Raw genomic sequence first — 26,552 nt, 5'->3', positions numbered from 1 at the left:
TCGTGTGAGGAACATCGTAGGAGAAGACGCTGAAACCGCGTGAAAAGAAGAAACCGTGAGAAACAGCAAAAAACCGGATTTTAAACCCCTCCGAAAAGCCGCGGCCGCGCCCGCCGCCGAGCGGAGGAGGGGAAGCCAAAACACCCGCAGCCACATTCCAGCCACGCGTGAAATTTCCACCTGAGAGCAACACCAAAACTTTCCAGCTTTTGTGGGAGCCTACGCCCAATTGAAGCGAGCGTGGACGCCTGGAACGCGACCTCGCAACAACCGACTTTAATTTGCCCCTGACCTCCTCACGGAACAGGACCCACGAGTGGTGTAAGTCCCCCGTGACATTGTGGGAGTGGGGAGAGGGAATCTCCACCCAGTGCCCCTGCAGGGCAGAGAACGAGTCTCGCTGTGGGGGGAGGGTCAGAAGAACTGTTTTGTTTTTGTTTTTTGTTTTTCGGCTTAGAAAAAGACCACCCCCCCCGCTTGGACAGCATGGGCTGCTCTTTTTCTAAAGTCGCGAATCTGAGAGGCGAGATTGAGTCCAAATTAACCACACTTTTAATTCAGAACGAAGTTTTCTTTAAGAAAAGCCATTTAACATCTTTAATACGTTTTATTTTAAAATATTGTCCCCCCGAACACCCACAAGACATCCTTTCAGGGGATTTCTGGGACGAACTGTCTGAGAAAATCTCTTTTCAATGCCGTTTACATGAAAAATTAGCCCTCCGATTGTACCCCCTGGTCTCCAAAATTCACAGTTTAGTAACTGCTGCTGAAAAGCTTTCTTTCCCCAATTCCCCTTTTTTATCCCAACACCCTTCTCCTTACCCCTCTATCCTAAAAGGAGCGAGAAATCCCCAGGTAAAACGTAAAAATGCGCCCAGGAGCTGCCTGCGCTGGGACCTGCGGGTTTCTCCCTCTCTCCGAACCCCAGACAGAGACTGCAGCTCTGTTTCAACTCCTCCCTCAACCCCTCTTACCCCTAGTCCGCGTTTTCCCCGATCTCGGAAAAATAAAACCAAGTCCGCGCCAAAAAACGCTGAAAATTCCACCCCAAACCGCGCTGAATCCACACAAAGCAATCATGGCCACGATCATGCCGGTGTCCGTGGGCGTGCCCGACGTTCCCCTTCCCAGCATTCGTCGCGAGCATCTTCTTCCCAGCATTCCCCTTCCTCCTCTCCTTCCGCCCAATCGCGTCATGACTTCCTCCTATCTACTCCTCCGTGTTTACCCGCAAAAGCCTCCCGCGGCTTTCGCCGCGGGAACAGAACCCACTCCTACCATGATCTCACTCCCTCCTCCCTCTCCCTAGATCCACCCCCTTCACTCCCTCTCCCAGCCCTGTCCACCGCCTCCTCCATGACGCCAGAGGGGCGGTCCGAACCCCGACAAAACACCTCCGGAGAAATTCTACATGGGCGCCGCCATCTTGACAGGAACTCCAGCATGTCAACATCCGGGGATCAGACCCTCATGGCTGCGCCCGCCCGGAGGCGGAAAAAGCAGCCACCTCCTTCACCCCAACACCCCTCTCAATCACAACTCTCTCCTAATTCTAACCACAGTTCCCCCAGTCCCTCACCACCCCCGATGAGCATCCACAGAGGCAACACACAAGCTGTCACTTGGTTCCCAATTCCACATTCAGTGAGAGAAAAAGTTTTAAAAGCTGCAAAAAATTTTGGCCAAAATTCAACCTATTTTAACTCATATTTAGATTCAATACTCCAATCAGAAACCCGTTGTCCAGTGGACATTCGAAGCATTATATCAGTGCTATTAACACCAGCACAAATGACACTCTGGGAATCACATTTTAAACGGAGGGTCCAATCTCTTTTAACAAATTATAAAACAAACCCCAATTTGCAGCACCTGACAATGTCAATTCTCATTGGATCAGAAGAAGGATTTAATAATCCGATTGAACAAGTGAAAATCATTACAAAATCAATTCAATTAGATTTAATAACAGCAGCACTTCATGCCTTAAAGGCTGTTCCTTCAAAACCAGAAACCTTAGTACCTTTCATGTATATTAAACAAAGCCAAACTGAATTATTTACTGATTTCATTGACAGACTCACAGCAGCCATTGAAAAACAATTTAAAAATCCTGAACAGCAAGAAGAAGTCATAATTCAAACAGCCTCTGTGAATGCAAATCCCAGATGCAGACAAATCATCTCTTCTTTACCCCCAAGCACAGAAATTACCTTATCATTACTGATCGAAGCCTGTTCCCGTCCATCTCTTGAACCCCCTGTCCGAGTACCACAATTCCCTAAAGCCTATACTTCCCGACCCCAATCCCATTCCAATCCACAACCACATTATACTTGCCACAAATGTGGCCAACCTGGCCATTTGGCAAGAAACTGTCCCAATATTTCCCTCTCACGTTCTTCTCCTTTTCCTCCGAGAACACCTACGGAATCCCACCCTGGAACCCCAAACACCTCGCGCCCTGCGTCACAACAATCTACACCTCAAATCGCCAGGAAACCCTCCATTCGTTTTAATCCAACCGCAAATGAGTCAGCAAAAAACTAAATTATGAACGCGAACACTCACCGCGTGCAGAAAAAAATAGTGAGACCAGAGAACTGAACTGGACATCAGATTCAGACACCGATGATGACACGTTCCAGCATTTGCTGCCAACAGACCCTGACCAAGGACATGCAACATCTGTATTCTGGTCTGAAAACCTGGCAAAATCTCGTCCTTTGCTAACAGCATCCTTAACACTAAATAAAAAGACAATTACTCTTACTGGACTGGTGGACTCTGGAGCAGACATCACCATCATTGCACGCCGAGATTGGCCTTCCCAATAGCCTCTCACTGATTCCACCACACCCATTATGGGAGTGGGAGGGAATGCACAGGCACGTCGAAGTGCCCAAACAGTTGTTTGTGTAAATGTAGAAGGAGCAAAAGGCACTGTCCGTCCCTTTGTGGCGGACCTCTCATACAGTCTGTGGGGGAGAGATTTGCTCTGCCAATGGGGAGCAAAAATTATCATTCCATCTCCTAAAGAGCAGGTTTTTTCCACCGGGGCTGTGGTGGAGGGCGCTATCCCACGTCTTAATTGGCTGAAAGAAGAACCTGTGTGGATTGATCCATGGCCCCTGCCCCTTGAAAAATTAAAAGCCCTCAAAACCCTAGTGGCAGAGCAACTTGCAAAAGGACGAATTGTTCCTTCAACAAGCCCGTGGAACTCTCCAATCTTTGTTATCAGAAAACCTGGTAAGGACGAATGGAGACTTCTCCATGACCTTCGAGAAATTAACAAGGCCATGGAGGACATGAGATCTCTCCAACCCGGATTACCATCTCCGGCCCTTTTACCCTCAGACTAGAAATTGGCTGTCCTTGATCTGAAAGATGCTTTCTTTAGCATTCCACTCCACCCTGCAGATCAAGCCAAATTTGCATTTTCAGTGCCTTCTCTGAACAACTCAGAACCACTCCAAAGATTTCAGTGGACTGTTCTCCCTCAGGGGATGAAAAACTCACCTGCAATTTGTCAGCAATATATTGCACGAGTTCTCACCCCTGTGAGACGACAGTTTCCTGAAGTCCGCATTCTACATTACATGGATGACATTCTAGTGTGTGCTCCAACAAGCCCAGAAGTTAAAAAAGTGCTCACAATCGTTTCACATGTTTTCACAAAAGCAGGTTTTGATATAAGACCAGACAAAATCCAAAAAACAACACCAGTGAAATACCTGGGTTGTACCATTCATGATCGTACTATCCGTCCTCAATGTTTGAAAATTGGAAACCTTCCACGCACATTGCGTGATTTACATCAACTGTGTGGCTCCGTGAATTGGGTAAGGCCTCTCCTGGGTATCACAACCGAGGAAATGGCTCCCCTTTTCAACTGTTTAATCGGAGGGGGGGAGCTAGACTCCCCAAGAGAATTAACACCAGAAGCTGTGGATGCACTGAGAAAGGTGGAAAAGGCCATATCGGAAAGGCAAGCCCACCGATATGACCCAAACCTACCTTTTGAGCTTGTGGTCCTGGGGGAAGGCCGGTACATCCACGGGTTAATTTACCAGTGGAGTGTAGACCGACCTGATCCACTGCTTATCATCGAGTGGATCTTCCTCCCCCACCAGTTGGCGAAGACGTTAACTACCCGAGATGAATTTGTATCCAAAGTGATCAAAAAGGGTAGGTTAAGGCTCCGTGCCTTGGCAGGTCAGGACTTTGTTTTCATACGTGTGCCTTACAAAGCTGAACAATTGGATTTTGAAATGCAATTCAATGAACCTCTACAAATGGCTCTCGAAGGATTCTCTGGCCAAATAACATCAAGCCATCAAAAACACAAACTTCTAAGTACAGCATTTAATTGGTTTGAAAAACCAAAACTGTCACAAAAACCAATTCCCAACGCCTTGACTGTATTTACAGATGGCTCAGGCACTTCCAAAAAGTCTGTTATGACTTGGAGAAACCCCGCCACAGGACAGTGGGAGTCCGATGTGCAAGTAATCGAGGGGTCCCCACAAGTTGCTGAGCTTGCTGCAGTGGTGAGATTGTTTGAAAAATTTAAAGAACCTGTCAATGTTGTCACAGACTCTGCCTATGTGGCAGGAGTGACATTGAGAGCAGAAAATTCGGTCCTAAAACAAATTGACAATCCGAAAATCTTTTCTTTACTCCTGAGGCTTGTGACAGCCTTGTCCCACCGGGAGCATCCCTATTTTGTGATGCATGTAAGGTCACACTCCGACCTGCCAGGACCCATCGCCGATGGAAACAGTAGGGCTGATCAATTGGCAGCTTCTGCCCTGAAACCGAATACGCCAGACCACTTTAGCCAGGCAAAGTTGAGCCATCAATTTTTCCATCAAAATGCTCACGCCTTGGCCAGGCTATTCGGAATCTCTCGAGAACAAGCAAGAGCAATAACTAGGGCATGCCCTAACTGTTCCACCGACGATCTGCCCACTTACCCTATGGGTGTTAACCCTCGAGGAACTGAGAGTTGTCAAGTGTGGCAAACCGACATCACACATGTTTCCGAATTTGGACGATTGAAATACGTCCATGTGTCAATGGACACATTTTCAGGAGCAATGTTTGCATCAGCCCACTCTGGGGAGAAAACAACAGACTGTATCAGGCATCTCACCCAAGCATTCGCCACACTGGGCATCCCGGGGCAAATCAAAACTGACAATGGCCCTGCATACTCATCCAAACGATTCAATCAATTCCTCGAAGAATGGGGGATCAGCCATGTCACCGGCATCCCTCACTCGCCGACAGGCCAAGCAATTGTCGAGAGGGCCCATCAGACCCTCAAAACAACACTTTACAGACAGCTGGGGACCACAACAGAAGTCACACCTCACCTCCGGTTAGCCAAGGCGCTCTATGTCATCAACTTTTTAAATGCCTCGGCCGAGGAGCCCATGCCGCCTATATTTAGGCACTTCATGAACGACAAGAGAGGAAAATTGAAAATACAACCACCTGTGTTGGTTCGGAATTTGGAAACTTTAAACATTGAAGGACCATTTCCCCTGGTAACCTGGGGACGTGGTTACGCGTGCGTATCCACGCCTACCGGGCCCAGGTGGGTTCCAGCAAAATGTGTCAAGCCATACACAGCTGAAGATTTCAAACACCATCCCCCTCGAGTGAATTTCGCGAAACCGAAACAAAAATTCAAACCCAGTTGGGAACGACTTTCAATCCTCAACTGGAAACAACAGAAACAAATCAGACTCAAAGATCCCCCTTTAGTTAAAATACCTCTTGAATCATACATATATTCCTTAGCGAATTTTGACTTCCCAAAACCAAAAATTCTTCAGTATTGGGAAGACCCTTTTAAGTTTATAAATGTTATTTTTGTTTAATCATGTTTGTTTTGTAGGTTTCACGATGAAGGAGCTCCTGCAGATCATCATCATCCTGGATTCTATGGTTGCAACTGAAACATTCATAGTACCCCAACCAAAAGCTAACGTTTGGCGATCTCTCGCCGAGTCTCTGGGACAAAAAGGTTTGTGTCTAGGCATGGACAGAGCAGAAGATCCTATCCAGTCCTGTTTGTTGGGAATCCCACTGAAACTGAGAGAATTTCCTTTTATAGACAAATTAGTAAATAACCACTGGGGTTCGGCAGCTGCCTGGGACAATTTTGTCACAGAGTTGCCACCTCTGAAAGCAAAACCACAAGAACTTGAACTGCATGGGTCAGCCCGTGCAGATCAATGTGTCTCATTCATTGCTCCAGAAAAAATAAAATATTCACTCATCCCTGTAGACAAAAAATATTCCCCGAGAGATTGGTGTGTGACCACAGCAATTCATGGATCAGTGGGACCCGAACAACACAAACAATTGCCAAAAGGCCTCTTTTTGATTTGCGGCAACCATGCCTGGGCAGGAATCCCTACTCATCCACGAGGAGACCCATGTACACTCGGTAGATTAGCGACATTTACACCAGACAAACGACAGTTAATAGATTGGCTTTCTTCCTCCAAAAATTCAGTCCTTCCCAGTCAAAAACCAACATCTTTGACTGGGAAATCTGCCCAATTCGAACGTCAAAAAAGAGATCAAGGAGTAGCACAATTGGACTTGGAAAAATGTAATAGTGAAATCACAACCTGGCCCAGAAGCAAAAAATTAGCTGCAACTATTTTTCTACCGTAGACAGCCATTTACCACAACCTTGGAGAAATTGATCGTATAGAATGTTGGATAGGGAAAAATGCAAAAGCAACCTCTGAAGCCCTAAGCGAACTCCTTGCAGATGAAGAAACTTTAAAACATGCCACCCTCCAAAACAGAGCTGCGATAGATTATCTTCTGCTCCTCCATGGCCACGGCTGTGAAGAATTTGCAGGAATGTGCTGTTTTAACTTTTCCCTACATGGGGAAAACATTTCTGGAAAGATTCACACCATCCAATCACAAATCAAAAATCTGAAACAAGAAACAGAGACTTGGTGGGGGAAACTGTTCCAAAGATGGGGCCTGTCCAGATGGCTTGCCTCTCTCGTGAAAACCTTAGTGTCAGTTGTTCTCATTGTCACGTTTGTTCTTTGCTGTTTGTGTATATGCAAATCTATCATTGTAAAAGCAGTTTTATCCTTTTTATTTGAAAACAAACGGGGAGATGTTGCGGCCCAAGCAGCTGAGATAGAACTCAGTGCCCTTGAGAATGTGGAGGATTGGGATGAAATGGGAGAAGTGCCAGAAGAAAGTGAAGAAGAAATGGATTATCCCAACAACCTCCCATAAAAGTATTACAGATAGTATGAGCCGTTATCTCTCCCCAACCACTCGACGCCTGCATATCTCAGTGTTAGACATTGGTAAATTTAGACTGTAAATTACTTGTATTCACTTTTCTATTTGTTCTGAAAACTTGTAAACCCACCCAGTTATGTACCCTTATAACCTGTTGTAGAGCCTTTGTTCTGGGCTCTTCAGATGTCTCTCCAAACTCTCCTATCCCCTATGTAACCCCCAATAAAGCTGAAGAGACCTCATCTCGTCCCCTCGCCTGAGCCGACTTCCAGAAGCCCAAATTCATCTCCTGTGTTGCTCAAAACAGCCCTTCTCCCCACTGAATGAACTTTCCTGTGACATTTAAAGCACTTCTGGTCATGACTTCAGAAGTAGCCGCCACAGATTAGTTAATACAGTCACTGGAGTCTGGAGATCTGATGTCTGCTCTGAGGTGAGCTTCACCAGCCTCATTAGGATGACACTTGGGCTGTCTAAATACAGATGTACAGCAACACTGAAAGCACATTAGAGTTATCCTGCCTGCCCATCAGCTGCCTTGCCAAGAGGGTATCTTCTCCTGTAGCTCAGTGTTTTATCTGCCAGTCCTATATGGATAATAGAGAGCCCCTATGGTGACTCAAACCATGTTTAGGCAATGGAACCAAACCCTGAATCCTTGTTATCAGCTTCAATATCTTTTCCTCGTGTAAATGGCTGTGTCTTTACCTTGTGCTGAGTCCAATCTGACTGTCTCAGATGATTATATAAATTAATCTCAGCCTCTAATTCACAGAAAAATACTGTGGTATGTCACAGGTGGAAAGTATATTTTTCTGAAGTTCATATTTTAGGAAGCATTTTCCCTGCTATACATCATTCCTTTAGTTTCAGGCCCTGCAGTTGCTGTCATATACATGATTCTCAACACGAACACAGTGCTAAAATCTCTACTAGCACTTTGTTACAAGGCATAAAACCATGATGCTTTTAAGTGCTTGTGTTGATCCTGCCCTACAAACAGATATCATAAACCATTTAGTGATTAGTGTACTGACAGAATAGTGATTTAACTTTAAAAGCTGTCTTCTATGGATAACACCTGAATAGTCAGTTGTGAATAATTTATACATGAAATTCAAGCAATGCTGGCCAGTTTTGACAGGTCAGTTAACCCATGTAGAAGAACTTCTGTCTCTCAGAAGCACAGCTCTTGTAATCACTGTTGAGAGTGATTGATTTTCTATATTCATCCAGTGTCTGGCGTTCCTATTGAACACTCCTGCTGTTACTCTACAAATTGCTACATGGGAAAACTTAGTTAGATTTAGGATATATGTTGTACAAAGAGGGTGGCCAAACTCTGGAATATGGGGCCAGTGAGCATGTGGAATCTCTGTGTTTGGAGATTTGACAGTCACCTGCACAAGGAACTGAGCAACTGGGTCTATGTTGGTCCTGCATTTTTGGGGGTTTGGATGGTCTCCAGAGATCCCTTGAAACCTCCTTCACAGTTTTGTGTCTGTCTTCCTTGTTTTTTTAGGACCTCATTTACATTCTCAAAACATAAATCCAAGTATACAAACCTTAACAGAATTTTAAAATCAACCACCAAAAACTACCTAATGTTTACTATGTTCTGATGCCACTAGTCTGCTCTGATGGAATCTGCTGCTGCACAGTCTTATTCTGCACCCGGACAAAGCTCAATCAAGCTTCAATTCTGAACTCCCTGCAGGCTACATTTGACTCTTTGAGTCCAGTCTTTCAAAATGGCCACAGCACAATTGATGTTCATTTACCCGTATCTGTTAAAATCCATCCTGCTTTTATATTCTACTTGTTAACAGTGAAAAATGTGCTATTAAACTGACACTATAGGTTTATTTCATTAAACTAATAGGTTTTTACTCAGCCCTTTTTTTTTTTTTCAGGACAAATCCTGGAAAAATGAGTGGCAACATGACTGGGTTAAGTGTATGCAAAGGCTAAATATGAAGCGAACAAGATCTTTTATTTCTGCTAATGCATTTCTAACTAGGGTCCACCCAACCTTCTCTGTGAATTTCACTCTATTAAATGATGCTCAGTAAAGAGTTTCAAACTTGTCCAGTACAAAAAGGAAAGGTTTTGTATTCTTTATCTAGGGAGAGCTAAGACAGCAGGGACAGCAATAAGAATTCAGAAGTAAGGTGCACTGGCACAGCTGGCAGGTACAGAATGTCAAAAGGCAAAGCACTTCTTTAACACCTTGACAAACCCCAAAGCAGCATCCCTATTTGACTTTCCTAGTAGCAGGCAAAATGCACAAAGCCAAAGCCACATTTCTTTCCCCTGTCTGGGTGTCCTGACAAACTGTGTGTGTTAGTTCCCCCCTGTTTAAGGCAGTTCACCTTTCTCTGACAGGGGAGTCCTGCTTTCTCTGTGCCAAAGGACACCACCCACCCAACCTGCTGTGCAACTCACCTTCAGGTCAGACACATCTCTGTAGCACTGCTCAGAACGGGTGTGATCAGAGAGCTGCACATTCCAGAAACATGGGAGCTGGTAGACAAGGAAGGGATTTTGCTTGATGACTGCATTGAAGATATCCTAGCAGAAAAAAAACAGAGAAACATTCTCCATAATTCTGTTTCCATGGAGGGTGCTATTAATCTAAGGGGTGATATACAGATCTGGACAAGAGGAATAAGCTCTCCTGACACACAGAGCTAAGGGACTCCAGCAAAGCTTTCAAACATTTATCTTGTACTGCTGGCATGAGGTGTGCCTCCTCTTCCAGCCATCAGGGAGAGGAACAGGCAGTGAACAACACAGTGCCTGCTGGTACTAAGTACTGCACCACTTTTCAAAAAAGGGGGGGAAAGTGATCCTGCCAGCTACACTGCTTCAAGGCAAATTACTAGGTGTGATTTTAACTGGCACTTTATTGTTGCAACAAGTACACCAAGTACTTTATGGAAAAGGCATGTAAGGCAGATCTGCAGAGCAGCCTACAACCATGAGGAACAGAAAATATTCTGCCTTGAAGCAGCCATTCAGTTGGAGAAGGAAGTTATAAGGACAATCTGAGGGTAAGGTAACAGGGTAAGACACAAGCAGCCTTTCTCTGCTCTGGAAAATTCTGCCCCATGAAGGTATCACTGGCTCAGAACCTGATTGAAAATACAGTGAAGGTACAAGAATAATTTTAATGAACTTCAAGAGCTTTTGGATCACCCTGCAAAGATGCTGTACAAAGTGTCCATCTCCATGTGCACTGTAATGCTTCCTTTGTGGTGACTAAACATGAGCCAGGTGTCGCTCAGAAGGAGAAAAAATATCTAAATATTGAGTTAACACGCTCAAGCTGTTGAGCAAGAATTATTGGTTCGGGTCTAGCATTACATTAACAGGGTTTCTGGGCTTAAACTGAGAGTTGGCAAGAAGCACAAATTGAAAAACTGCATTTCTGTGATTAGGCACACTATTTCTTCTCTTGGCCTCAGTTTCCTATCTGTGGCAGGGAGACAGCAGCACTTTTGTCTTTACAGGGCTGTTGTGGCAAGGAGTACATTAAGAGACATCTGGGACTCATCTGCCAGAAACAATAAAGAAATGTCAGGAGACTCTTAAAACTGAAGTCTGATTAGACAATAGCAGTGGGAAAAGACACAGTATTTGGACTTCTCGTCTCTGGAGAATTCTCCGTTAAAGAAGGGAGGACAGCAAATTAAAGCTTCAAAACCCCATTTGTCTCTCTTATGAATCATCTAAGCAGAGGAGGTAAAAATGTCAGTGTAGTAAGAGGAACCTCATGAGTAAATCTCCATTCTTCTCTTCCACATTTTCCCCAGAATGATTCAACAAATGGTGACTACAGGCACAACAGCTTTCCCCCACCTTTTCCCACATCTCCTCCCCTTTCCCTTTCTTTCCTTCCTCAATCCATGGGTCAGTGGTTGTCCCCTAGACTGCAATGTGCTCCTCACCTGGTCAGCCAGTGAGGTGGACAGCATGCTCATCAGCTCTCGCTCTGCCGTCAGTCTCCACATCTGCTCCCACTTCATCTTCCGCAGCTTATCCAGAAGCAGCAGGATAACTCCTGCAGGGAAACACAGGGCAGGCAACAAGAGAACCCATGAGGTCACGTGCCAGTCAAGGCCCACCCTGTCCATGTGCCGATTCAGCACTTCACACTGGACATGAAGAATTATCTGATTGCAATCCTTGAAACTTTTCTGAGGAACAGATTATCAGTACTAGTTACAACCTAGACTTTGGGAGGGCTTGCTGTTAAGGCACCAAGTGTTCACAGTGCAGGATCCTCAGACTGGAAGTTTTAAGTGGGGAAAAAAGGTACTTCAACATGCATTGTTATTCCATAGTTGCTTTTTGTCTGGCCAAAATCCCTAATGTACAAAGAAGGGAAAACAGCAGAAGCAATGAAGCTGGATTGAAACATCAGCAAAACCTTTCCTACAGTGTCTTAGAAAAATGTGCTTGAAAAATTAATTTGGAAAAACTTAGATAAGAGTGCTGTCATGGGGAATGAATGAGGACTGAAGGACCACAAAGAAGGAGTACCGATAAACAGCAGCCTTGCAGGCTGACAGAAACTACCTAGCAAGAACAATGATGGGTTCTGTGTTGTTTCACATCTTCATGAGTGGAAGGGGGAAGTAAACAGAACAGTAATGACATCTGCAAATGACATTTAACAAGAAGCCTCACAAAAAAATACCACGGCAACTGTAGAGAACCACAGCAGCTACACAGAAGAATACAAAATGACAAAAAGCAGACACTGGGAAAAGCTGCCTCAGGGAGTCCAAGTTGATAAAAATAAAAATAATGAGAAAAAGAAAGGAAATGAAGTCTGAATGCTTAACAAAAATTCTCCTAAAACAGTTGCGGTGAAATAAACTAACAATGGCAGATAAAAAGCTTTATTTCATGAGTCTTTCCAAATCAGACTGCACAAGAATTAGAAAATATACCTGGAACAATGCTGCACTGGTTGGGAGAGGACAAAGGTGGTTCCAGTTCCTTCCTATCTTTAGTTTCTATGACATGGCAAGTTTCTTTCTAGTAAAACCTGGCACTGCTATGAATAAAAAGAAAACCTCTCCTAGCAGTGAATTTTGTGGCCTATTTTACTTGTGTTTTCCATTTCAGTCCATGTGGTTCCCCAAGATGCTGGAACCTGTACTGGAGGGATCCCCTTTCATCTTCAGTCAACCCTTCTGCTTCCAGCTGTTGGATTGGAAAGGGATGCATTGTCACAACAAGCTACAGTTGATTTATTCCAGCGTGTTTGTCTTCTCTCCAGCATAAGGGAAGCCTATTTGGAGCATGCAGTGTGTGTGCATTAGCTTCTAAGAGAGCCATTATGCATTGTCTGAAATGCTACATCAGTGTGAAGCAGGTTCCCTGTGCTGCAGCAATAAACTGGGTGGGAGATCTCCTCTCTGGCAAAGGGTTTTTTCCAGCTGGCAAGAACTGTCAGCTTTGCGGTGAAATGCAACTGAGAAGGTTCTTTATTAAGCAAAATAAAGAATAATGGTAGGATTCAGTTAACTGCAATACAATAGTTTTTATAATTTAGAGACAATAAAAGAATTTTTCTTAATTTCTCTAATCCTCCAATCTGAGGAGGAAAAGGGGAAATGTTTTAATATGTGCAGTATTCCCTGATTTTTATTTTTTTTTACTTCCACTCTTATGCTAGCAGCAGATTATGGCATTGCAGCTAACAAGATTATGCTGTCCTGAGGGGATATCATGGTAGCAGCTGAGAGTAGAACAGGCAGATGGAGTGGAAAAACCAGAATATATGTGAGAAAGGATGTACTAAATTATAATGCAACCATGGCTATTGAAAATATTCACAAGGTTTTAATGCTTTATCCTCAAAACTAATTTTGACGCGATTTCCACTTTAATTCACCCACAGGCCTGAGTTTAACACCTTTGTACAGTTTCTATTTAGGCTTCTAATTTACTGCTGCCATAATAATAACTACTAGAGAATATTTATAGCAAGCTGAAATATTTACTCATTAGTATCAGTGAGAATAAGATATTCTTACTAAGAGGAGAATTTAATACTATTCACCTAGTTAGTGTTATTAAGTCCAAAAGCAAAGCAAAAGCATGTGTTCTGGGAACTTTTAAATAGTTCATGCAGAGGAAAAATTACTCTTTTTCAGAACAGTGAACTTCAGGTTCCCTTCTATATTGTTGTGTTGCCAAAAGCAAACATAACAAATGAACTAACTCCAATCTGCACAATTAGTTTGCAGGCAAAGTGTCTGAAATAGGGAAAGGAAAATATTTGCCTCAGGAGTCGCTTCCCTCAGAGTCAAATTGACTGAAATCTCAGACTAAATTCAAGATGACATGCAGCTGAACATAAGGGGGAAAGGGACTCACTCTCATCTGCTGTGCTGGGGGAAGAAGAGACTGGAGGAAAAACAAGAAATCAAAGGAATATTTTATTAACATCTGGCCCCAGGCAGCGGGACTTCTGATCTTTCGAGAAGCGCAGCCTCTTCCTGCCCTAACCTACCTGAGAAAAACAAAGGGAAAGCTTGGCAGCAAATAAATAAAAAGAGAAAAGTGGCAACCCAAACATCTCATGAGTATTAAATTATGATCAGCCATAGAACACCCTGTTTCCCTTGTCCTGAGGAAATAGTTCAGGCATATCCACAGATGCAAATATCTCAAAGATCTCTTGGAAAAAGAATGCTTTATCACTAAATCTGTGGAACACATCCTAGTCTAGTCATTACTTGAATGGCATTTTTCTCCCCCTGCTTGATGAGACTTTGCATGAACTACCAAAATTTGACAGATTCTGAATTGCTCAAACAGACAAACAAACAAGAAAGCAAAGAAACAAACAAAACAGTTTCTCGAAAATGTCATTTAAGGACACACAGGAAAAAGCCAGCTCCAAAGGCAAAACAAAAAAAAAAACTCCCCCAAACCACAAAAAGAGTAATTTGGTGAATAAACTGGATAAAATAGGGCAATAAATCGGAATTAACGCATTTGGATTGAAATGTTTCAGTTGGGAAACACTGCAAATTCTTTTGGGTACATTTTAAAACCCAACTTACTCGATAATAATTTTCATCTCAAAACTGATACAAATTAAAAATCTTATTGAAAATTATTGCAAGATCTGAAAAGGAAAACAAGTGCTTCATTCTGGGTCGAACCAAACATTGGGAGTCACCTGAATTTTTTGTCCTTTTCCCATTTTTTGATTCAATCTAAAACAACTTTTTTGATCTTCCAATGTTTTCACTTAGCAATGATTTCCACAGATCCTTCAAGGCATGCCAGCAAATTAATCTGTTGGGTGTTTTTTTTTTGGTTGTTAATCCGCTCTGGAACAAAATTTTTTTTTTTTTGTTTTTTCTGAGTAGTAAATTGGAAGTTTGCAGAAAGATTAGCAATTTCCTTTGGAATGCTACCAAGCATCCCCACCTCTTGCTTCAGGACCACAGACAACAGCTTTTCCTGAAATTCAGAGGAACATATAGTAGAGCTGGAAGTAATAAACAACATTTTAAGACAGAACAAAATCACTTAGAGAAGTTATAGTGAAACTGGACAACCTTTCAAACTCAATCAATTTATTACAATGGGCCTTTTAAGCTGCCTGAAAAAATACTCAGTGCTGTGGGGAAAGAAAATGCAGTTACTGAGAAATCATTTTCTGTACGATCTTGCCTGTTCCTTTTGGGTGGAACAGGATGCTTTTGTGAGCCTTTGAGGCAATGCCATTTTATGTGAGCAGCACCTCAGAGCCTATCCTCGTCAGGCTGTTAAAAATTCTTCTTGAAATTAAGCCTGCAACAGTGAACCATCTAGATAAATAGCAAGTAGATATCATTACAGTATCTGAAAAAGAGAAGTAAGACAAACTTCAAAATATATCATAAAGCAATAGTGAGTTTTTAAAAAATGACTAGGGTTTTGCTATAGCTAAGCAGCACACCAAAGACCATACACCAAACCACTGAGTCTGAGATGCTGTAAGAAATAACCTGATTTTATGGAGATTTGCTGTAATAAATATCTAACTCAGACATTTAAGGCAGTAAGCTACCTTATTTTGTGAAGCAGATTTGGCACCAAAAATCTGAATTCAGTTTTAGGTGCTATGGAAGGGACATATGTTCCAAGAGAAGCTCCATGATAGTGCTGATTGCTTAGTACTCCAGCAAATACTTATTTTAATTCTGATTTATTGTACCTGATACCAATGGAAACGGTGACAGTGTGTAATGTGCCTGTGCCTTTGCTGGACCAGGGCTGCAGTGCATTTGGAATCCACTGAGACAGCTCCACACCACTGACTGTGGCCTCTGTTTTCCCCCCAAGTATCAAGAACAAACAGAAAACACAAGTATATGGCTGTTTTGTATTAAAAAATTAAATTAAAGCTATAATTCCGAAACAAGCCACTGCACACATTTTATAATCTTCATTTTAAGTCTTTGTGTGGATGAAATCCATGGCATTTATTTCACTTGGCTTATAGACTATTTGTTGCTCATAATTTGACTAGCTATATCATTAATGTAATAAAACCATTTCTGTCTATAGCTTTTAACACAGTATGACTAAAGGATTGTCATTCAAGCACATTTCTGGAGTATCCTGATACATTATTTAACTATGAACTTACATGCACCAGCCTTTCTTCTCAAAAAAGCTTCTTATAATCTAAAAACCCAAACTAATAAAAACTTGTAGGGATGCTCAACGTGTTCATTGAGAATAAATGATGATTCCACATTTGAACTTTTCTCTAACAAAGCTGCTCAGGGCTGAGAAGCTGTTTTGAACAAAGTGTGTGTCCCTCCAGGCATGGTGACAGAATGCAATAGCCCTTGTTTTCTCTGCACATATATTAAAAGTGAAGCTGTCACAGAGTGCATTTGAAATGTTATGCAGTCACCCTGTTGGGAGGCTGGTTCCTCCTGAAGCATTATAAACATTTTGTTTACACTTCCTGATGACCATTTAATGAAATAGAACACTTTTCCTTTCTTTATTTTCCTCTTCTCAAGTATGCTGTTTTTCCTTGGGCAGAATTAAGATGACTGCTTTACTCAAGCACAGTTCTAACTTCTTATTACAGAGCTCAGAATGTCCCAGTTTTCTGTTTCTTTGCTGTTTAGATGCTATTCTTCCTGAGCAATTTGGGAGAAGACACACATGCTTTCTATCTTGTCTTTAATGACTTCCATTTCTGGGGGAATTTCTCCAACTTCCTTAAAGCCCCAAAGCTGCTATGGAAGAATTTCCTTGATTCCAGAGTCTGTAAGGTCAGGAGAGGAATCAGGAGCCATAAGACTTTTAGCAGGTCTATGGAGGAAAACCTCTGCTACTTACAGACCATCCTGCTAAGCAATGCTCTCTCCTCTTATCTCCCAGAGTCTTGTGAAGAGAACTAGCAATTCCACAGACCTTTCAGAGGTCAGCAAAGAAAAACCATCCCTTAGACCTAAAGAAATTGGCCTTCTCTCACACTGACCCCAAGCAGTATAAAGCCCCAATCAGTATAAATTCACATACCTAACAGCCCAAATGGCTGAAAAGGTTTGCTTAAAATGGAAGACAACATGGCTGGCAAAAAGACAAATATTAGAAAAATAAAAAAGGGAAGGTAGGGGTTATTCCTAGCTGCTGTACTTGCTTTGGGCATCAAGGAAGACACTAAGGATAGTAACCTTTCTCAAAATCCTGTATTTCCTGAACTCTGTGCAAAGAGTTGCTGGAGACGAAAACCATCTGTGAAGAAACTCCTGACAAGGCTTTTAAAAAGCTCCTGTTTTCTTATAGCCTTTGCACTCTGTGACCCTTGTGAGCATACAGGGTAGAGAGATGACATTTTAGAGGCAAAAAGGAAATATTCCTGGGACTTCTCATTTGGTAAACTTTGGAAATGGCTTCTGAGAAGGAAAAAAAAATCCTGTAAGAGGCACATCATTAAAATATCTCGAAATTCAAAAGACTGAGAAAATTTTTGCTGAGAAGTTTAAAACCACAGATAACACATTCTAACTTCAGACCTGCCGGGGAGAAGAGGAGGGAGGTTTCATCCTTTATATGCTGTAGCACAATGGCAATGACCAAATGAAACAGAGGAGATCTGTCTCCAGGAGCTTTCTCACACCATTACTATGCACAAGGATCACCCAACACTATTCCATTTGCATCTCTGTCCTCATCTGAAAGTCATCATGAAGGTGCCAAAAGTGGATATTAGCTAAAAGATGGCCAGGTACACATCTTATTATAAAGCACTTTGAAATGTGAGATTTTAAAAAGAAAAGTGATTGTGGGGAGGAGGGGTGTGAATGTGGAAAATTTCTACAGTTTTAAAAAAACTTCTCTCTTCAATACTAAAATTGCAGTAAGTTCTTTATATGCAAGATTAACTTTAATTTCACTTGCCTGGGAGCTTAGGTGGCTTCAACAGGAAAACAAAGTCCTGATTAAATACTTATTTAAGTGGTAAAGCCAGAAAGGATAATTTTTGGCTCTTGCATAACAGAGGTCATAGGACTTTTCAAAATCAGTTTGGGGTCTACCAGAGCATAACTTCTAGTAAAACATTCAGTCTTTATTTAAAAATTTACCATAATGGATATCTATCACAAACTTTGATAAGTTATTCCAATGCATAATTATCCTGATGAAGGGTACTTCCCTTATTCTAATTTGAACATCTCTTTGAACTTTCACTCATTTGATCTTGCTGAACCTTTGCTAAATTGGCAAGCCCTCTATTAAGAAATGTTATTACCTCCTGCAAATATGGATAAGCTAGGATCAAATTATCCTTTGACTTGCTCCCAGATAGGCGCCTGCAGCCATTTTTCCCAACTTTATGGAAATATTTCCAGTATTACCTCCAAACTTTGCAAATTTGTAATTGGTCATCTTTGACCTGTGGAGATTAGCACTGGACAAGTAGTTAAATCTACATATTAAAATATCTGCACTCCAGGAAGTGGTCCTTAGCACCCAGAGCACCAAAACCCTGCCTGTTTGAGTACAACTACAGTGGGTCTGGCTCTTCACTGAGCATGCTGGCCACATTCCCACTGCACAGGACTTGTATCTGAGGTCTAGTTTAGGTTCCTTCAGTTTTCAGTAATGATTATTTTGTTGGCATTTCTCAGTGTGGATGACATGATGAGAGAGCTGTGTCACAGTTTTCTAGACTGGAGTGTTTTTAGCAAAGGACTGCAGGTCTATGTTGTGTGCACTGGAATGTCATCAGGGCATATGGGAACACTAATCTTCTGATGCCATGTTCAAGGACTAGAAAGAGATGCTAAACTGGACCGTAGTCCTACCCATGCTACCTTCCAGAAATACTTCCTGTAGTGAATTATCAACAAATTACACTCAATATTTTTTTTTAATGAAAGTTTGGTTTCTGAGAAAGACAGGGTAGCAACTAATTTCTGTGCCCTGTGGATAATCAGAGAGCCAAGAGTGAAAAATGAGCAGGGCAGCTAAGTTATCTGGCAGTGTAGACATCAGGTATGTCAGGAGTCAAAAGCCTACATCCCAAACAAAACAAATGCATCTCCTTAACTCATACATGAAATGACTCTGGTTATACATCCAATGATCACACAAAGTATTTTGTCAATCATATTAGACCTGGAGTCCATGTTCATCTGATTATCCATCCTGGATTGATTGCCATGCATCTCTTAATTCTTTCTTAACAGAAAATTCTACATGCCAGTGCCTTAAAACACAGAACTGTGAGTGAGTGTCACAACTCTACACAAAGCCAGATGAACTGGACTTTGGGTGAGCTGTCCTGAAGAGGAATCTACAGAATAATACACACTGTACAGGGTTACTGTGCAGGAGGTCCAGTAATTGGATTTCCATGTGCAGGCATGTTTGGAAAAAGGGATGACACAAAGTTTGTTTTTATGGATAAAATATGAGGAGGTTTGCTGAAATTTGCTGACTGTTTTCCCTGTTGAAAGCAAGTACATCTTCCAAAAGTAATCTATCTTAGACTCTGCACTAAAGAACCACCCACCTTTAAAGGAAAAAAAAAATCTGTTTCTTGATCCTTGGCTCTTGTAAATCAGCTTAAGTTTGTTTAATGGAAGCATCAGGCATTTATATCAGATCTGGACCTTCTCCATGATATTTATCTATGTTTTACTCTTCCACAGAAAGCAGCAAAAAGCGAAAGGTAACAGGGACCACTACTTTAAATTATGTGGAGTTTTTTTGGTTTTGATCCTATCAAAGGTATCATATTTAATAGGGGTTAAAATGTCAACAATTTTACAATGTTTCCACTTCAGACTATGTGAAGAGCAAAAATGCACCCTGGGCAGGTGCTAATTATTTTGGCTGGCTTCTAATCTTAACAGTGTCTGACTTACACTTTCCATGATGGTGGAGAACTGCTTTCAAAAGCACTTTCCAATATTAACAGTAGTCCACAAGGCTAATTGTAACAATAGGCACAAAGAGCAACAACCTGTCACAGCTTTTCTGGGTCTGGTGTTCACTGAACACCGTAGCAACACAGGATGAAATGTGGTTCAGGGGCTGAACCACCTGAAAGGTATTTCTTTCTGTTTGGATGACAAAGAGGTTTGGGGTTTTGTATTCAGAAACAACCAGAAAACTTCCCTCTGCCTCTTCCCCCCTTAATGGGCAGTTTATTGACTGAGTGAGATTCAGGAGGAATAGAACATTCTAAGAAATGGATTAGGGGGACGAAAGCAGCAGCACACAATGAACAAGTCTGGAAATTAACTTTAGCATTTAAAAAAACCCAGGAAACATAATCCTTCCTGCACAACCATTTATTTTCTAGTAACGGAGAGAAGGATTAGGTTCACCACAGAAATACAGGGATGTAATTGCGTAAGGATCTGTTTATCATGCTCATATAGCCCAACTGGGGTACAATTTGAAGACTACAGGCTGGAGGACAAACAAGTGGATAGAAAGGAGCTTTCCAGCAGCAACCTGAGCTGACTTTCAATGGGAAGAAGACCAAAAGATTGGGAGCTCTTTTCTGACCTAAATTGCCCATAATTCAACAGTTCTACTTGGGAAAGCTTCTCTTTTCACTGTCTGTGTCTTTCTTGAGAACAACTGTGTAGAAATGATCTGCATGTAGAGGGTATTGCAGTGCTTCCATCCTCCCCTGAGCTCACTTTGACAAAGACAGGTACAGAAGGGAAGGCTGAGGAGCTACAGCAAGAATAATTAAAAGTCTAGGATGTAGCTGAACAGAGAGACAAGAAAGACAATGAGGAAAGGAAAGAAATGAGCTGCTTCTTCTGAGATTTGTGTCCACTCAGTTTTGCAAATTCTTCTCTTTCAGAAGTCTCTTGGTATTGTTTTAAAGAGAAAAGGTTTGTCCTGAACCTTGTTTGCCCTAACACAAAAATGATTTTAAAGCATAGTGATGTCTGTAGCAAATAGCACCTAAGAGAGTGATCTGACTATGACCAAATCCAACTGTTTTGTTAGCACTCTCTTAGTGGGAATGACTTTGACACAGGGCATAGAAATACACCTTAGTTATTCTGCTGCTTTCTGTGACAGGCACCAAGCTACCTATTAGGAGTCCAAAGATGGAGTCCAACTGTGATTTCTCTTTTCTTTGCTTTGGGACTGTGGCTAAAACCTCTGTCTCTGTCTTTACAAAAAGGAACTCTCTTTACCCAATCACTTTTATGAGCACAATGAGAAACTGGAAAGGGAACTTGCATTTCAGAAGAAAACGTTTTACTATTACTATGCATTTGTCTGGGGTTCTCCTGCCATATAATAGAGGGTTTTGTTCTCAGTTTAGGCACCTGGATGCCTTTACCAAGCTTTTATGTGCAAGTCTTTAATCTAAATTTAACCTGCTAATGATTGTCCCTCTGCAATAAATAGGACATTTCAGAGTGCTGGACAACATAATTACTGATCAAGGCATGTATGTTCACATAAAGAACTGTTGTGATCAAGGTAAAAATAACACACTTCAAAATGATTTTTTAAATCATTACATTGGAATGCTACATCGATAGGTCTGATTTATGTACTTTACATGGAAAACTTTACATTATAGACTCAGGTCAGATCAATAAACCCCCCAAAACTAGGACTATTTAACCAACTAAAAAGAAATATATTTTATTTACTCCAATAAAACTAGAATCTGGTACATTCTGGTCTGAATGCCATTTTTTAAAATCACATGTTTCTTTGGAGATAAATGTTTTCAGTGTTTCAAAGAAAGTCTGGTGGTGTTTTTTACAAAAAGATAGCTATTACAGAAACTGAGAGATTCAATTGCTAAGGAATAGAGGATGTATCTGAGAGAATGCCATGAACAGTAGACTAATTCAGCCACAGTAATGCCACTACTACATGGACAGGCCTCTCAAACTTCAGGTACCATTTTCAAAATCAAATACATATTGACCTCATTTCAGGAATGTCAAACATGCTGTAAACAACTTCTCAGTATATCACATACTTTAGAAAGTGCACAAGAAAGACTGTTCTTTGAGAATAGTCAGCTTTAAAATATCTTATTTTTAAGTGAAAGCTACAGATTATAGACAACAAAGATAAGGATGTGGTCATCAAAGGCAGAATTATCAGTTTAGCTTCCCACTTTTGACACAAACAGACTGACATTTCCTGCTGAGACTAAAAGCAACCACATGCTGGCACTTCCTCAACAGCTACCTGGACAATGTGCATGATACCTGTACTTCAAATGCATCTGTACACGTATAAAGCTCAGGTGCATCAGTATGCTTTGCACTGATAACAGTATTTACTAGATAAATTCACAGTGTCTGAAAGGAGGAATAATCTAATCCAAAAAACTGGCACAGTGTGAACCTGACTAGATGAAGAAAGTGCTACTTTTGGACTTGACATCAGTGTAGGACACGTTTAATCACTAAAATGCATTTTTCACCTGTTTGAGAAGGCTCCCATACTTCCAACCAATCCTAATCACAGCAGTTCCTGTACCAAACATGACCAGTGTTTTACACAATGGGAGACAGGAATGTTGCAATGGCTTTTAAAGGGAGCACTGCTAAACTTGGTCAGGCCACAATGGTGTGTACATAAAAGGTGCTATAAACCATGAGTTTTCTGACTTCTTCATTCACTGAGACACTTTGACAAAATCCTCCTCATCACACAGCCAGTATAATGAGTAGAATTACCATAATGTCAAGAGCAGAGCTGTTCCCAGGTTTCTGGAGCAGGACCACAGGCAGTGCTGTGACTACCCAGAACCCATTTCCCACTGCTTTACCAGTCATTTGTTTTCTGCAGGGAAGATGCACAGCACCATCATGAAGAAGCACAAGATGTGATCCAGACTAATTTCATGCAAACAGTCTGCTCTATGCTTGTCTTTTGTCATTCAAATTTGTTAAGTCTTTTGCAAAAATGACGTAACAGATGCTTGCAATTTCCAATTCAACTTCCACAGGTCCTTTTTTTGTGGGAAACAATAAAGGAGAGAGACTCATTCTAGCACCCTTGCATTCATTACAAACAGAGGAGTAATAAGGCGCAGTACACACGTAGCCTAGTAATCGTTAGGTGCTAGCCATTCCCTTCTGTTCCCAATCCCCAAATCTGGTAATGTCACATTCCCCAGTGTGGGAGTATGAATTCTCAGCTCAAGCTGTTGAGGCACCTCCTTATGGTGGCTGCACTGAGGCACAGCATTTCAGACGAGCCTCAAATGCTCAGCATGGGCTTCTGTAGTCTAGAAGTCTGAAATCCCCATGGCCAAAGTTTTTAGACATGCCCCCCTGGCACCCAAATTACAGATTCATCCCAAAGCTCCATTTGGCAAGCATGGGTCCATTCTCAGCTGATGGAAGTTGGCTGTGCTGCACTAAAGCCAGAGAAGTCAGGGGTGATTCCCACCAGCTGAAAAAGTGGCCAGAAATCTCCACAATCACCAGAGACTGCTTTTAAAAGCTATTCTCCACCATGATGGAAAGCATAAGGCAGACAAAGTACTAAAAGCTTTTATGTCTAGAATTTCTTTTACAAGATACTTTTCTGAGGACTAAGATGACTGTTACTCCCAAAATGAACATTAAACCATACAGTGCAACTCTGGAGCTGTCAGTTTAACATCTGTAAAAAGAAAAATCATAGTGTAGCAATACTTCCAAAACCAGTTTAGTCAGTGAAAGATAATATAGGTTACATAGCAAGAAAAGTGTGCTTTAACTTGTGCATGAGGAATCTGTAAGAGTTAAACTCAGTGCAGACAAGCAACATGGAGTGGATGATATATAAAAAGGGTATTTGAATATGCAGCTTCCTGAGTGTTTGCCAGTGAAGTACAGAAAAAGCTTGGAAACCTTTGTGGTACAGAAGGAATTGTGTTTAAAATGCTTGAGGAAGAGAATGTTATCAAAAATAAAGAATAGTTCTAACTAAGAACATTTTAAACGTGAATTAAATCACGCAGAACTGACTTTGAGTTTTGTCTGGTTTTCCTACAATTATATTATCATGGACTAAAGTATGACTTGGATTATCTGCCTGTGCAAATGAGGGAGAATGAAAAACAACCAAATCTTTCCTTGAAAATCTGTAAGGGCTGTCAGGAGATCTGGCCTGGGCACACAGCAACAGGAGAGCACAAATGCTTACTGGGTTTAAAGAACCAGCAGAGAAGGAACAAACACATCTTTGCCTTTAATACATCTGCCTTCTGGGATTCCTCCAACCTACATGTTCTCCAGAGAGGCTCAGACATAGAAAGATTAAGAGTGAAAGAGAAATTATTTCCTTCAGAAACGGTGAGGAAGCAGTGGAACTATTTTGACTTTGAGGGGTGCTTCTGAATCAAATCTACCAGGGTTAAGTCTGGCTGAAGAGGCTCACATAAACATTTCTTTTCTTAGCATTGTATCCTAGGTCTGTAGTAAACACTCTCCCAAGAGCAAAAGCAAAGTCTGTCTGAGAGCCTCCCACTGATCCAGCTCTGTTAGCTCATTAAAGTTTCAGGGGTTTTGGGGCTCTTTCACTGCTCCTAAGTACAGCTCTAGGAACCTGGGTTTCTATGCCTTCCCCCTCCTGGACTACTGTCTTTCATGAGAATTTTGCTGAGAGATGTTGCCTCTCTTTTCAGTGCCTCCCCCTCACTTTTGGTTTTCTTAATCCTCCTTGGCCACACTGTTGCATCCAGTGTCAATTATTTTAATTTACTGAACACATCAAACAAGCTCCAGTTTCATCTTCCTTGAGAAATGTATACCTCCAGTCTCTGCTAAATTACTGAGGCAAACAATTAATTCAATCAAGAAAATTATATGGAAGGGTGCTGATTCTGTCAATAACCTCGTTTCCTGCTTCTCAGAGGTTGCACTGTTTCACTCAGTGACCTCTTGTTCCACATACCTGAAAAAACAACATTCCACCTCTCATGATCCCTTGTCAATCTTCCACACATTATCTACCTTCTGGTTTTCTTTCTAAAAAAAAAAAAGTTTTCTAACTACAAGGTGAGTTGTGCGAAGAAAGAAATTGTGAAGAAAATAAAATCGTGGGCAAGATTATTGGATTATGCATGGCCTGGTAGGTATGGATTAATACAAGAATTAACACAGAACTGCAGATATTTGATTATTTTTGCTTTCAGTGGAAGATTTATGTGATACACTGACAACTGATATTCCTATAAACCATTTAGAACAGTAAATTAAGCCAACATAAATTAAAGCCATACAGATTTTTTTAACGTTAGCATTTCAGATATAAATATATGTATTTTATACTACCCACCATACATGACTACATTATTCTGATGTTATCTGATTATGCCATATTTCTCTCTGCCAGTGTTAAAATGGCAGAAAGGAAAAAGCAAAAATACAGCAGAAAGTAGCTATAGAAGGTGGTCATCTCTCAGTAAAACAAAAGATATTGTTTCCTGGTGTAACATTGAACTGATTTGACACCAACAAGTTGAGTTGGGTATAACATAAGCTTTCAGATTTCAGGAAAAATCCATGATACTTATCTCTGTCTCATTCTGGGGAGCTGGGAAACAGGGGTGGGCAGACTTAGCCTTTCAATTTGCAATTCTGGCAAAGGAGAGCCAGGAAACAAACCTATTCTGCCAAAATCTTGTACCCATATCGATCTGTGTTCAGTTAAGCTATTCTTCTGAACATTTCTAGACAACTGAGATGCTATGCATAGCCTAAAATACAAATTCACAATAATTAGTGATATTCCCACAAATATGTATAGGAATATAGAAATACAGATGACCTAAACACAACTTCTTGAATCCTTTTTTTAGTAAGCCTGTTTAATTCAATCCAATATATTTCTGTGAAGGAAAACCACTATTATGGTGAATAATTTTCTGATAGTGCAGGGATATTTAAATGGACTCATCTGTTCCAAATGGAGGCTTCACCATCTGTTCTGTCCTTTTATTACAAAGAGAGAGGGAACCTAACTCACTGCATCAGCATGTAAAGCCTAGCATTGAAATGATTTAGATGTATGTGTTTGTTCTTTATGCACCTGGTATGTTTTTTCACATACCAAACACAAATCAGTGGGAAGACCTGTCTCTTGTAACCTAATAAATTCTCTGATCTAGTGCTTTTATTCCTTTGTCATGGCAGCAGAAATTGATGGCCAGTAGCTTGCATTTTATTAGGACAATTATGACCCTGTTGCTGTCCTGCAGGAGTTATATCTCTTTTGGGCTAACATTTTGTGATACCATTTACTTCTCTACAAAAAATGAGCCTCAATTCCTATTCATTCCCTCTTGCTGGGCCTATATACGAGTCATCATGGACAGAAATCTTATAGATGTGCTGAGGACCTGTCAGACTGCTAAAAAGCTCTGTTCTTGCCCAAAGGATGTCACACAATCTTTCCTAACACCATTTAGAGAAGACCAGAAACTCCCAAATGCATGACATTGTATCATTTTTACTGTCCTATAAGACAAATTTAGCTGCAGCTTAGGAAGGGAGGTGCAAATTACCACATCTCATACTGTCTGTACCAGGAGAGTGATTGCATACTCAATTAAGTGTTAATTCCAAGAAAACCCTCAGATCCTACCTGTGTTGTAGCCTCTCCCAAGTGCTGGCCAGGGCCGATGGTTCTTCCAAAGGTTGCCCAAATACCAATCACTCTGGTTCTCCACTAAGCCAAGAACTTGCTGCCCTGGAAAATGAGCAAATTGCAAG

General features: G+C 41.4%; 1 protein-coding gene across 3 annotated transcripts in view; it reads right to left on the bottom strand.

The window, feature by feature from the left end:
- The window catches only part of LARGE1 (LARGE xylosyl- and glucuronyltransferase 1), a 347,716-nt gene that overhangs the window by 46,509 nt on the left and 274,655 nt on the right, over positions 1 to 26,552 (bottom strand). For all 3 annotated transcript variants that reach the window (XM_085048913.1, XM_085048911.1, XM_085048912.1), the window contains 3 exons: positions 26,425 to 26,529; positions 11,247 to 11,359; positions 9,742 to 9,867 (listed from right to left, as the gene is read on the bottom strand). In XM_085048913.1, coding sequence (XP_084905039.1) covers positions 9,742 to 9,867; positions 11,247 to 11,359; positions 26,425 to 26,529 — 344 coding nt within the window. The remainder of the gene's footprint in view (positions 1 to 9,741; positions 9,868 to 11,246; positions 11,360 to 26,424; positions 26,530 to 26,552) is intronic.

This window comes from Lichenostomus cassidix, chromosome 1Aa (assembly GCF_008360975.1).
Source record: "Lichenostomus cassidix isolate B80296 chromosome 1Aa, HeHo_3.0, whole genome shotgun sequence".
NCBI lineage: Eukaryota > Metazoa > Chordata > Aves > Passeriformes > Meliphagidae > Lichenostomus > Lichenostomus cassidix.
This window is presented reverse-complemented; position numbering and strand designations above follow the sequence as displayed.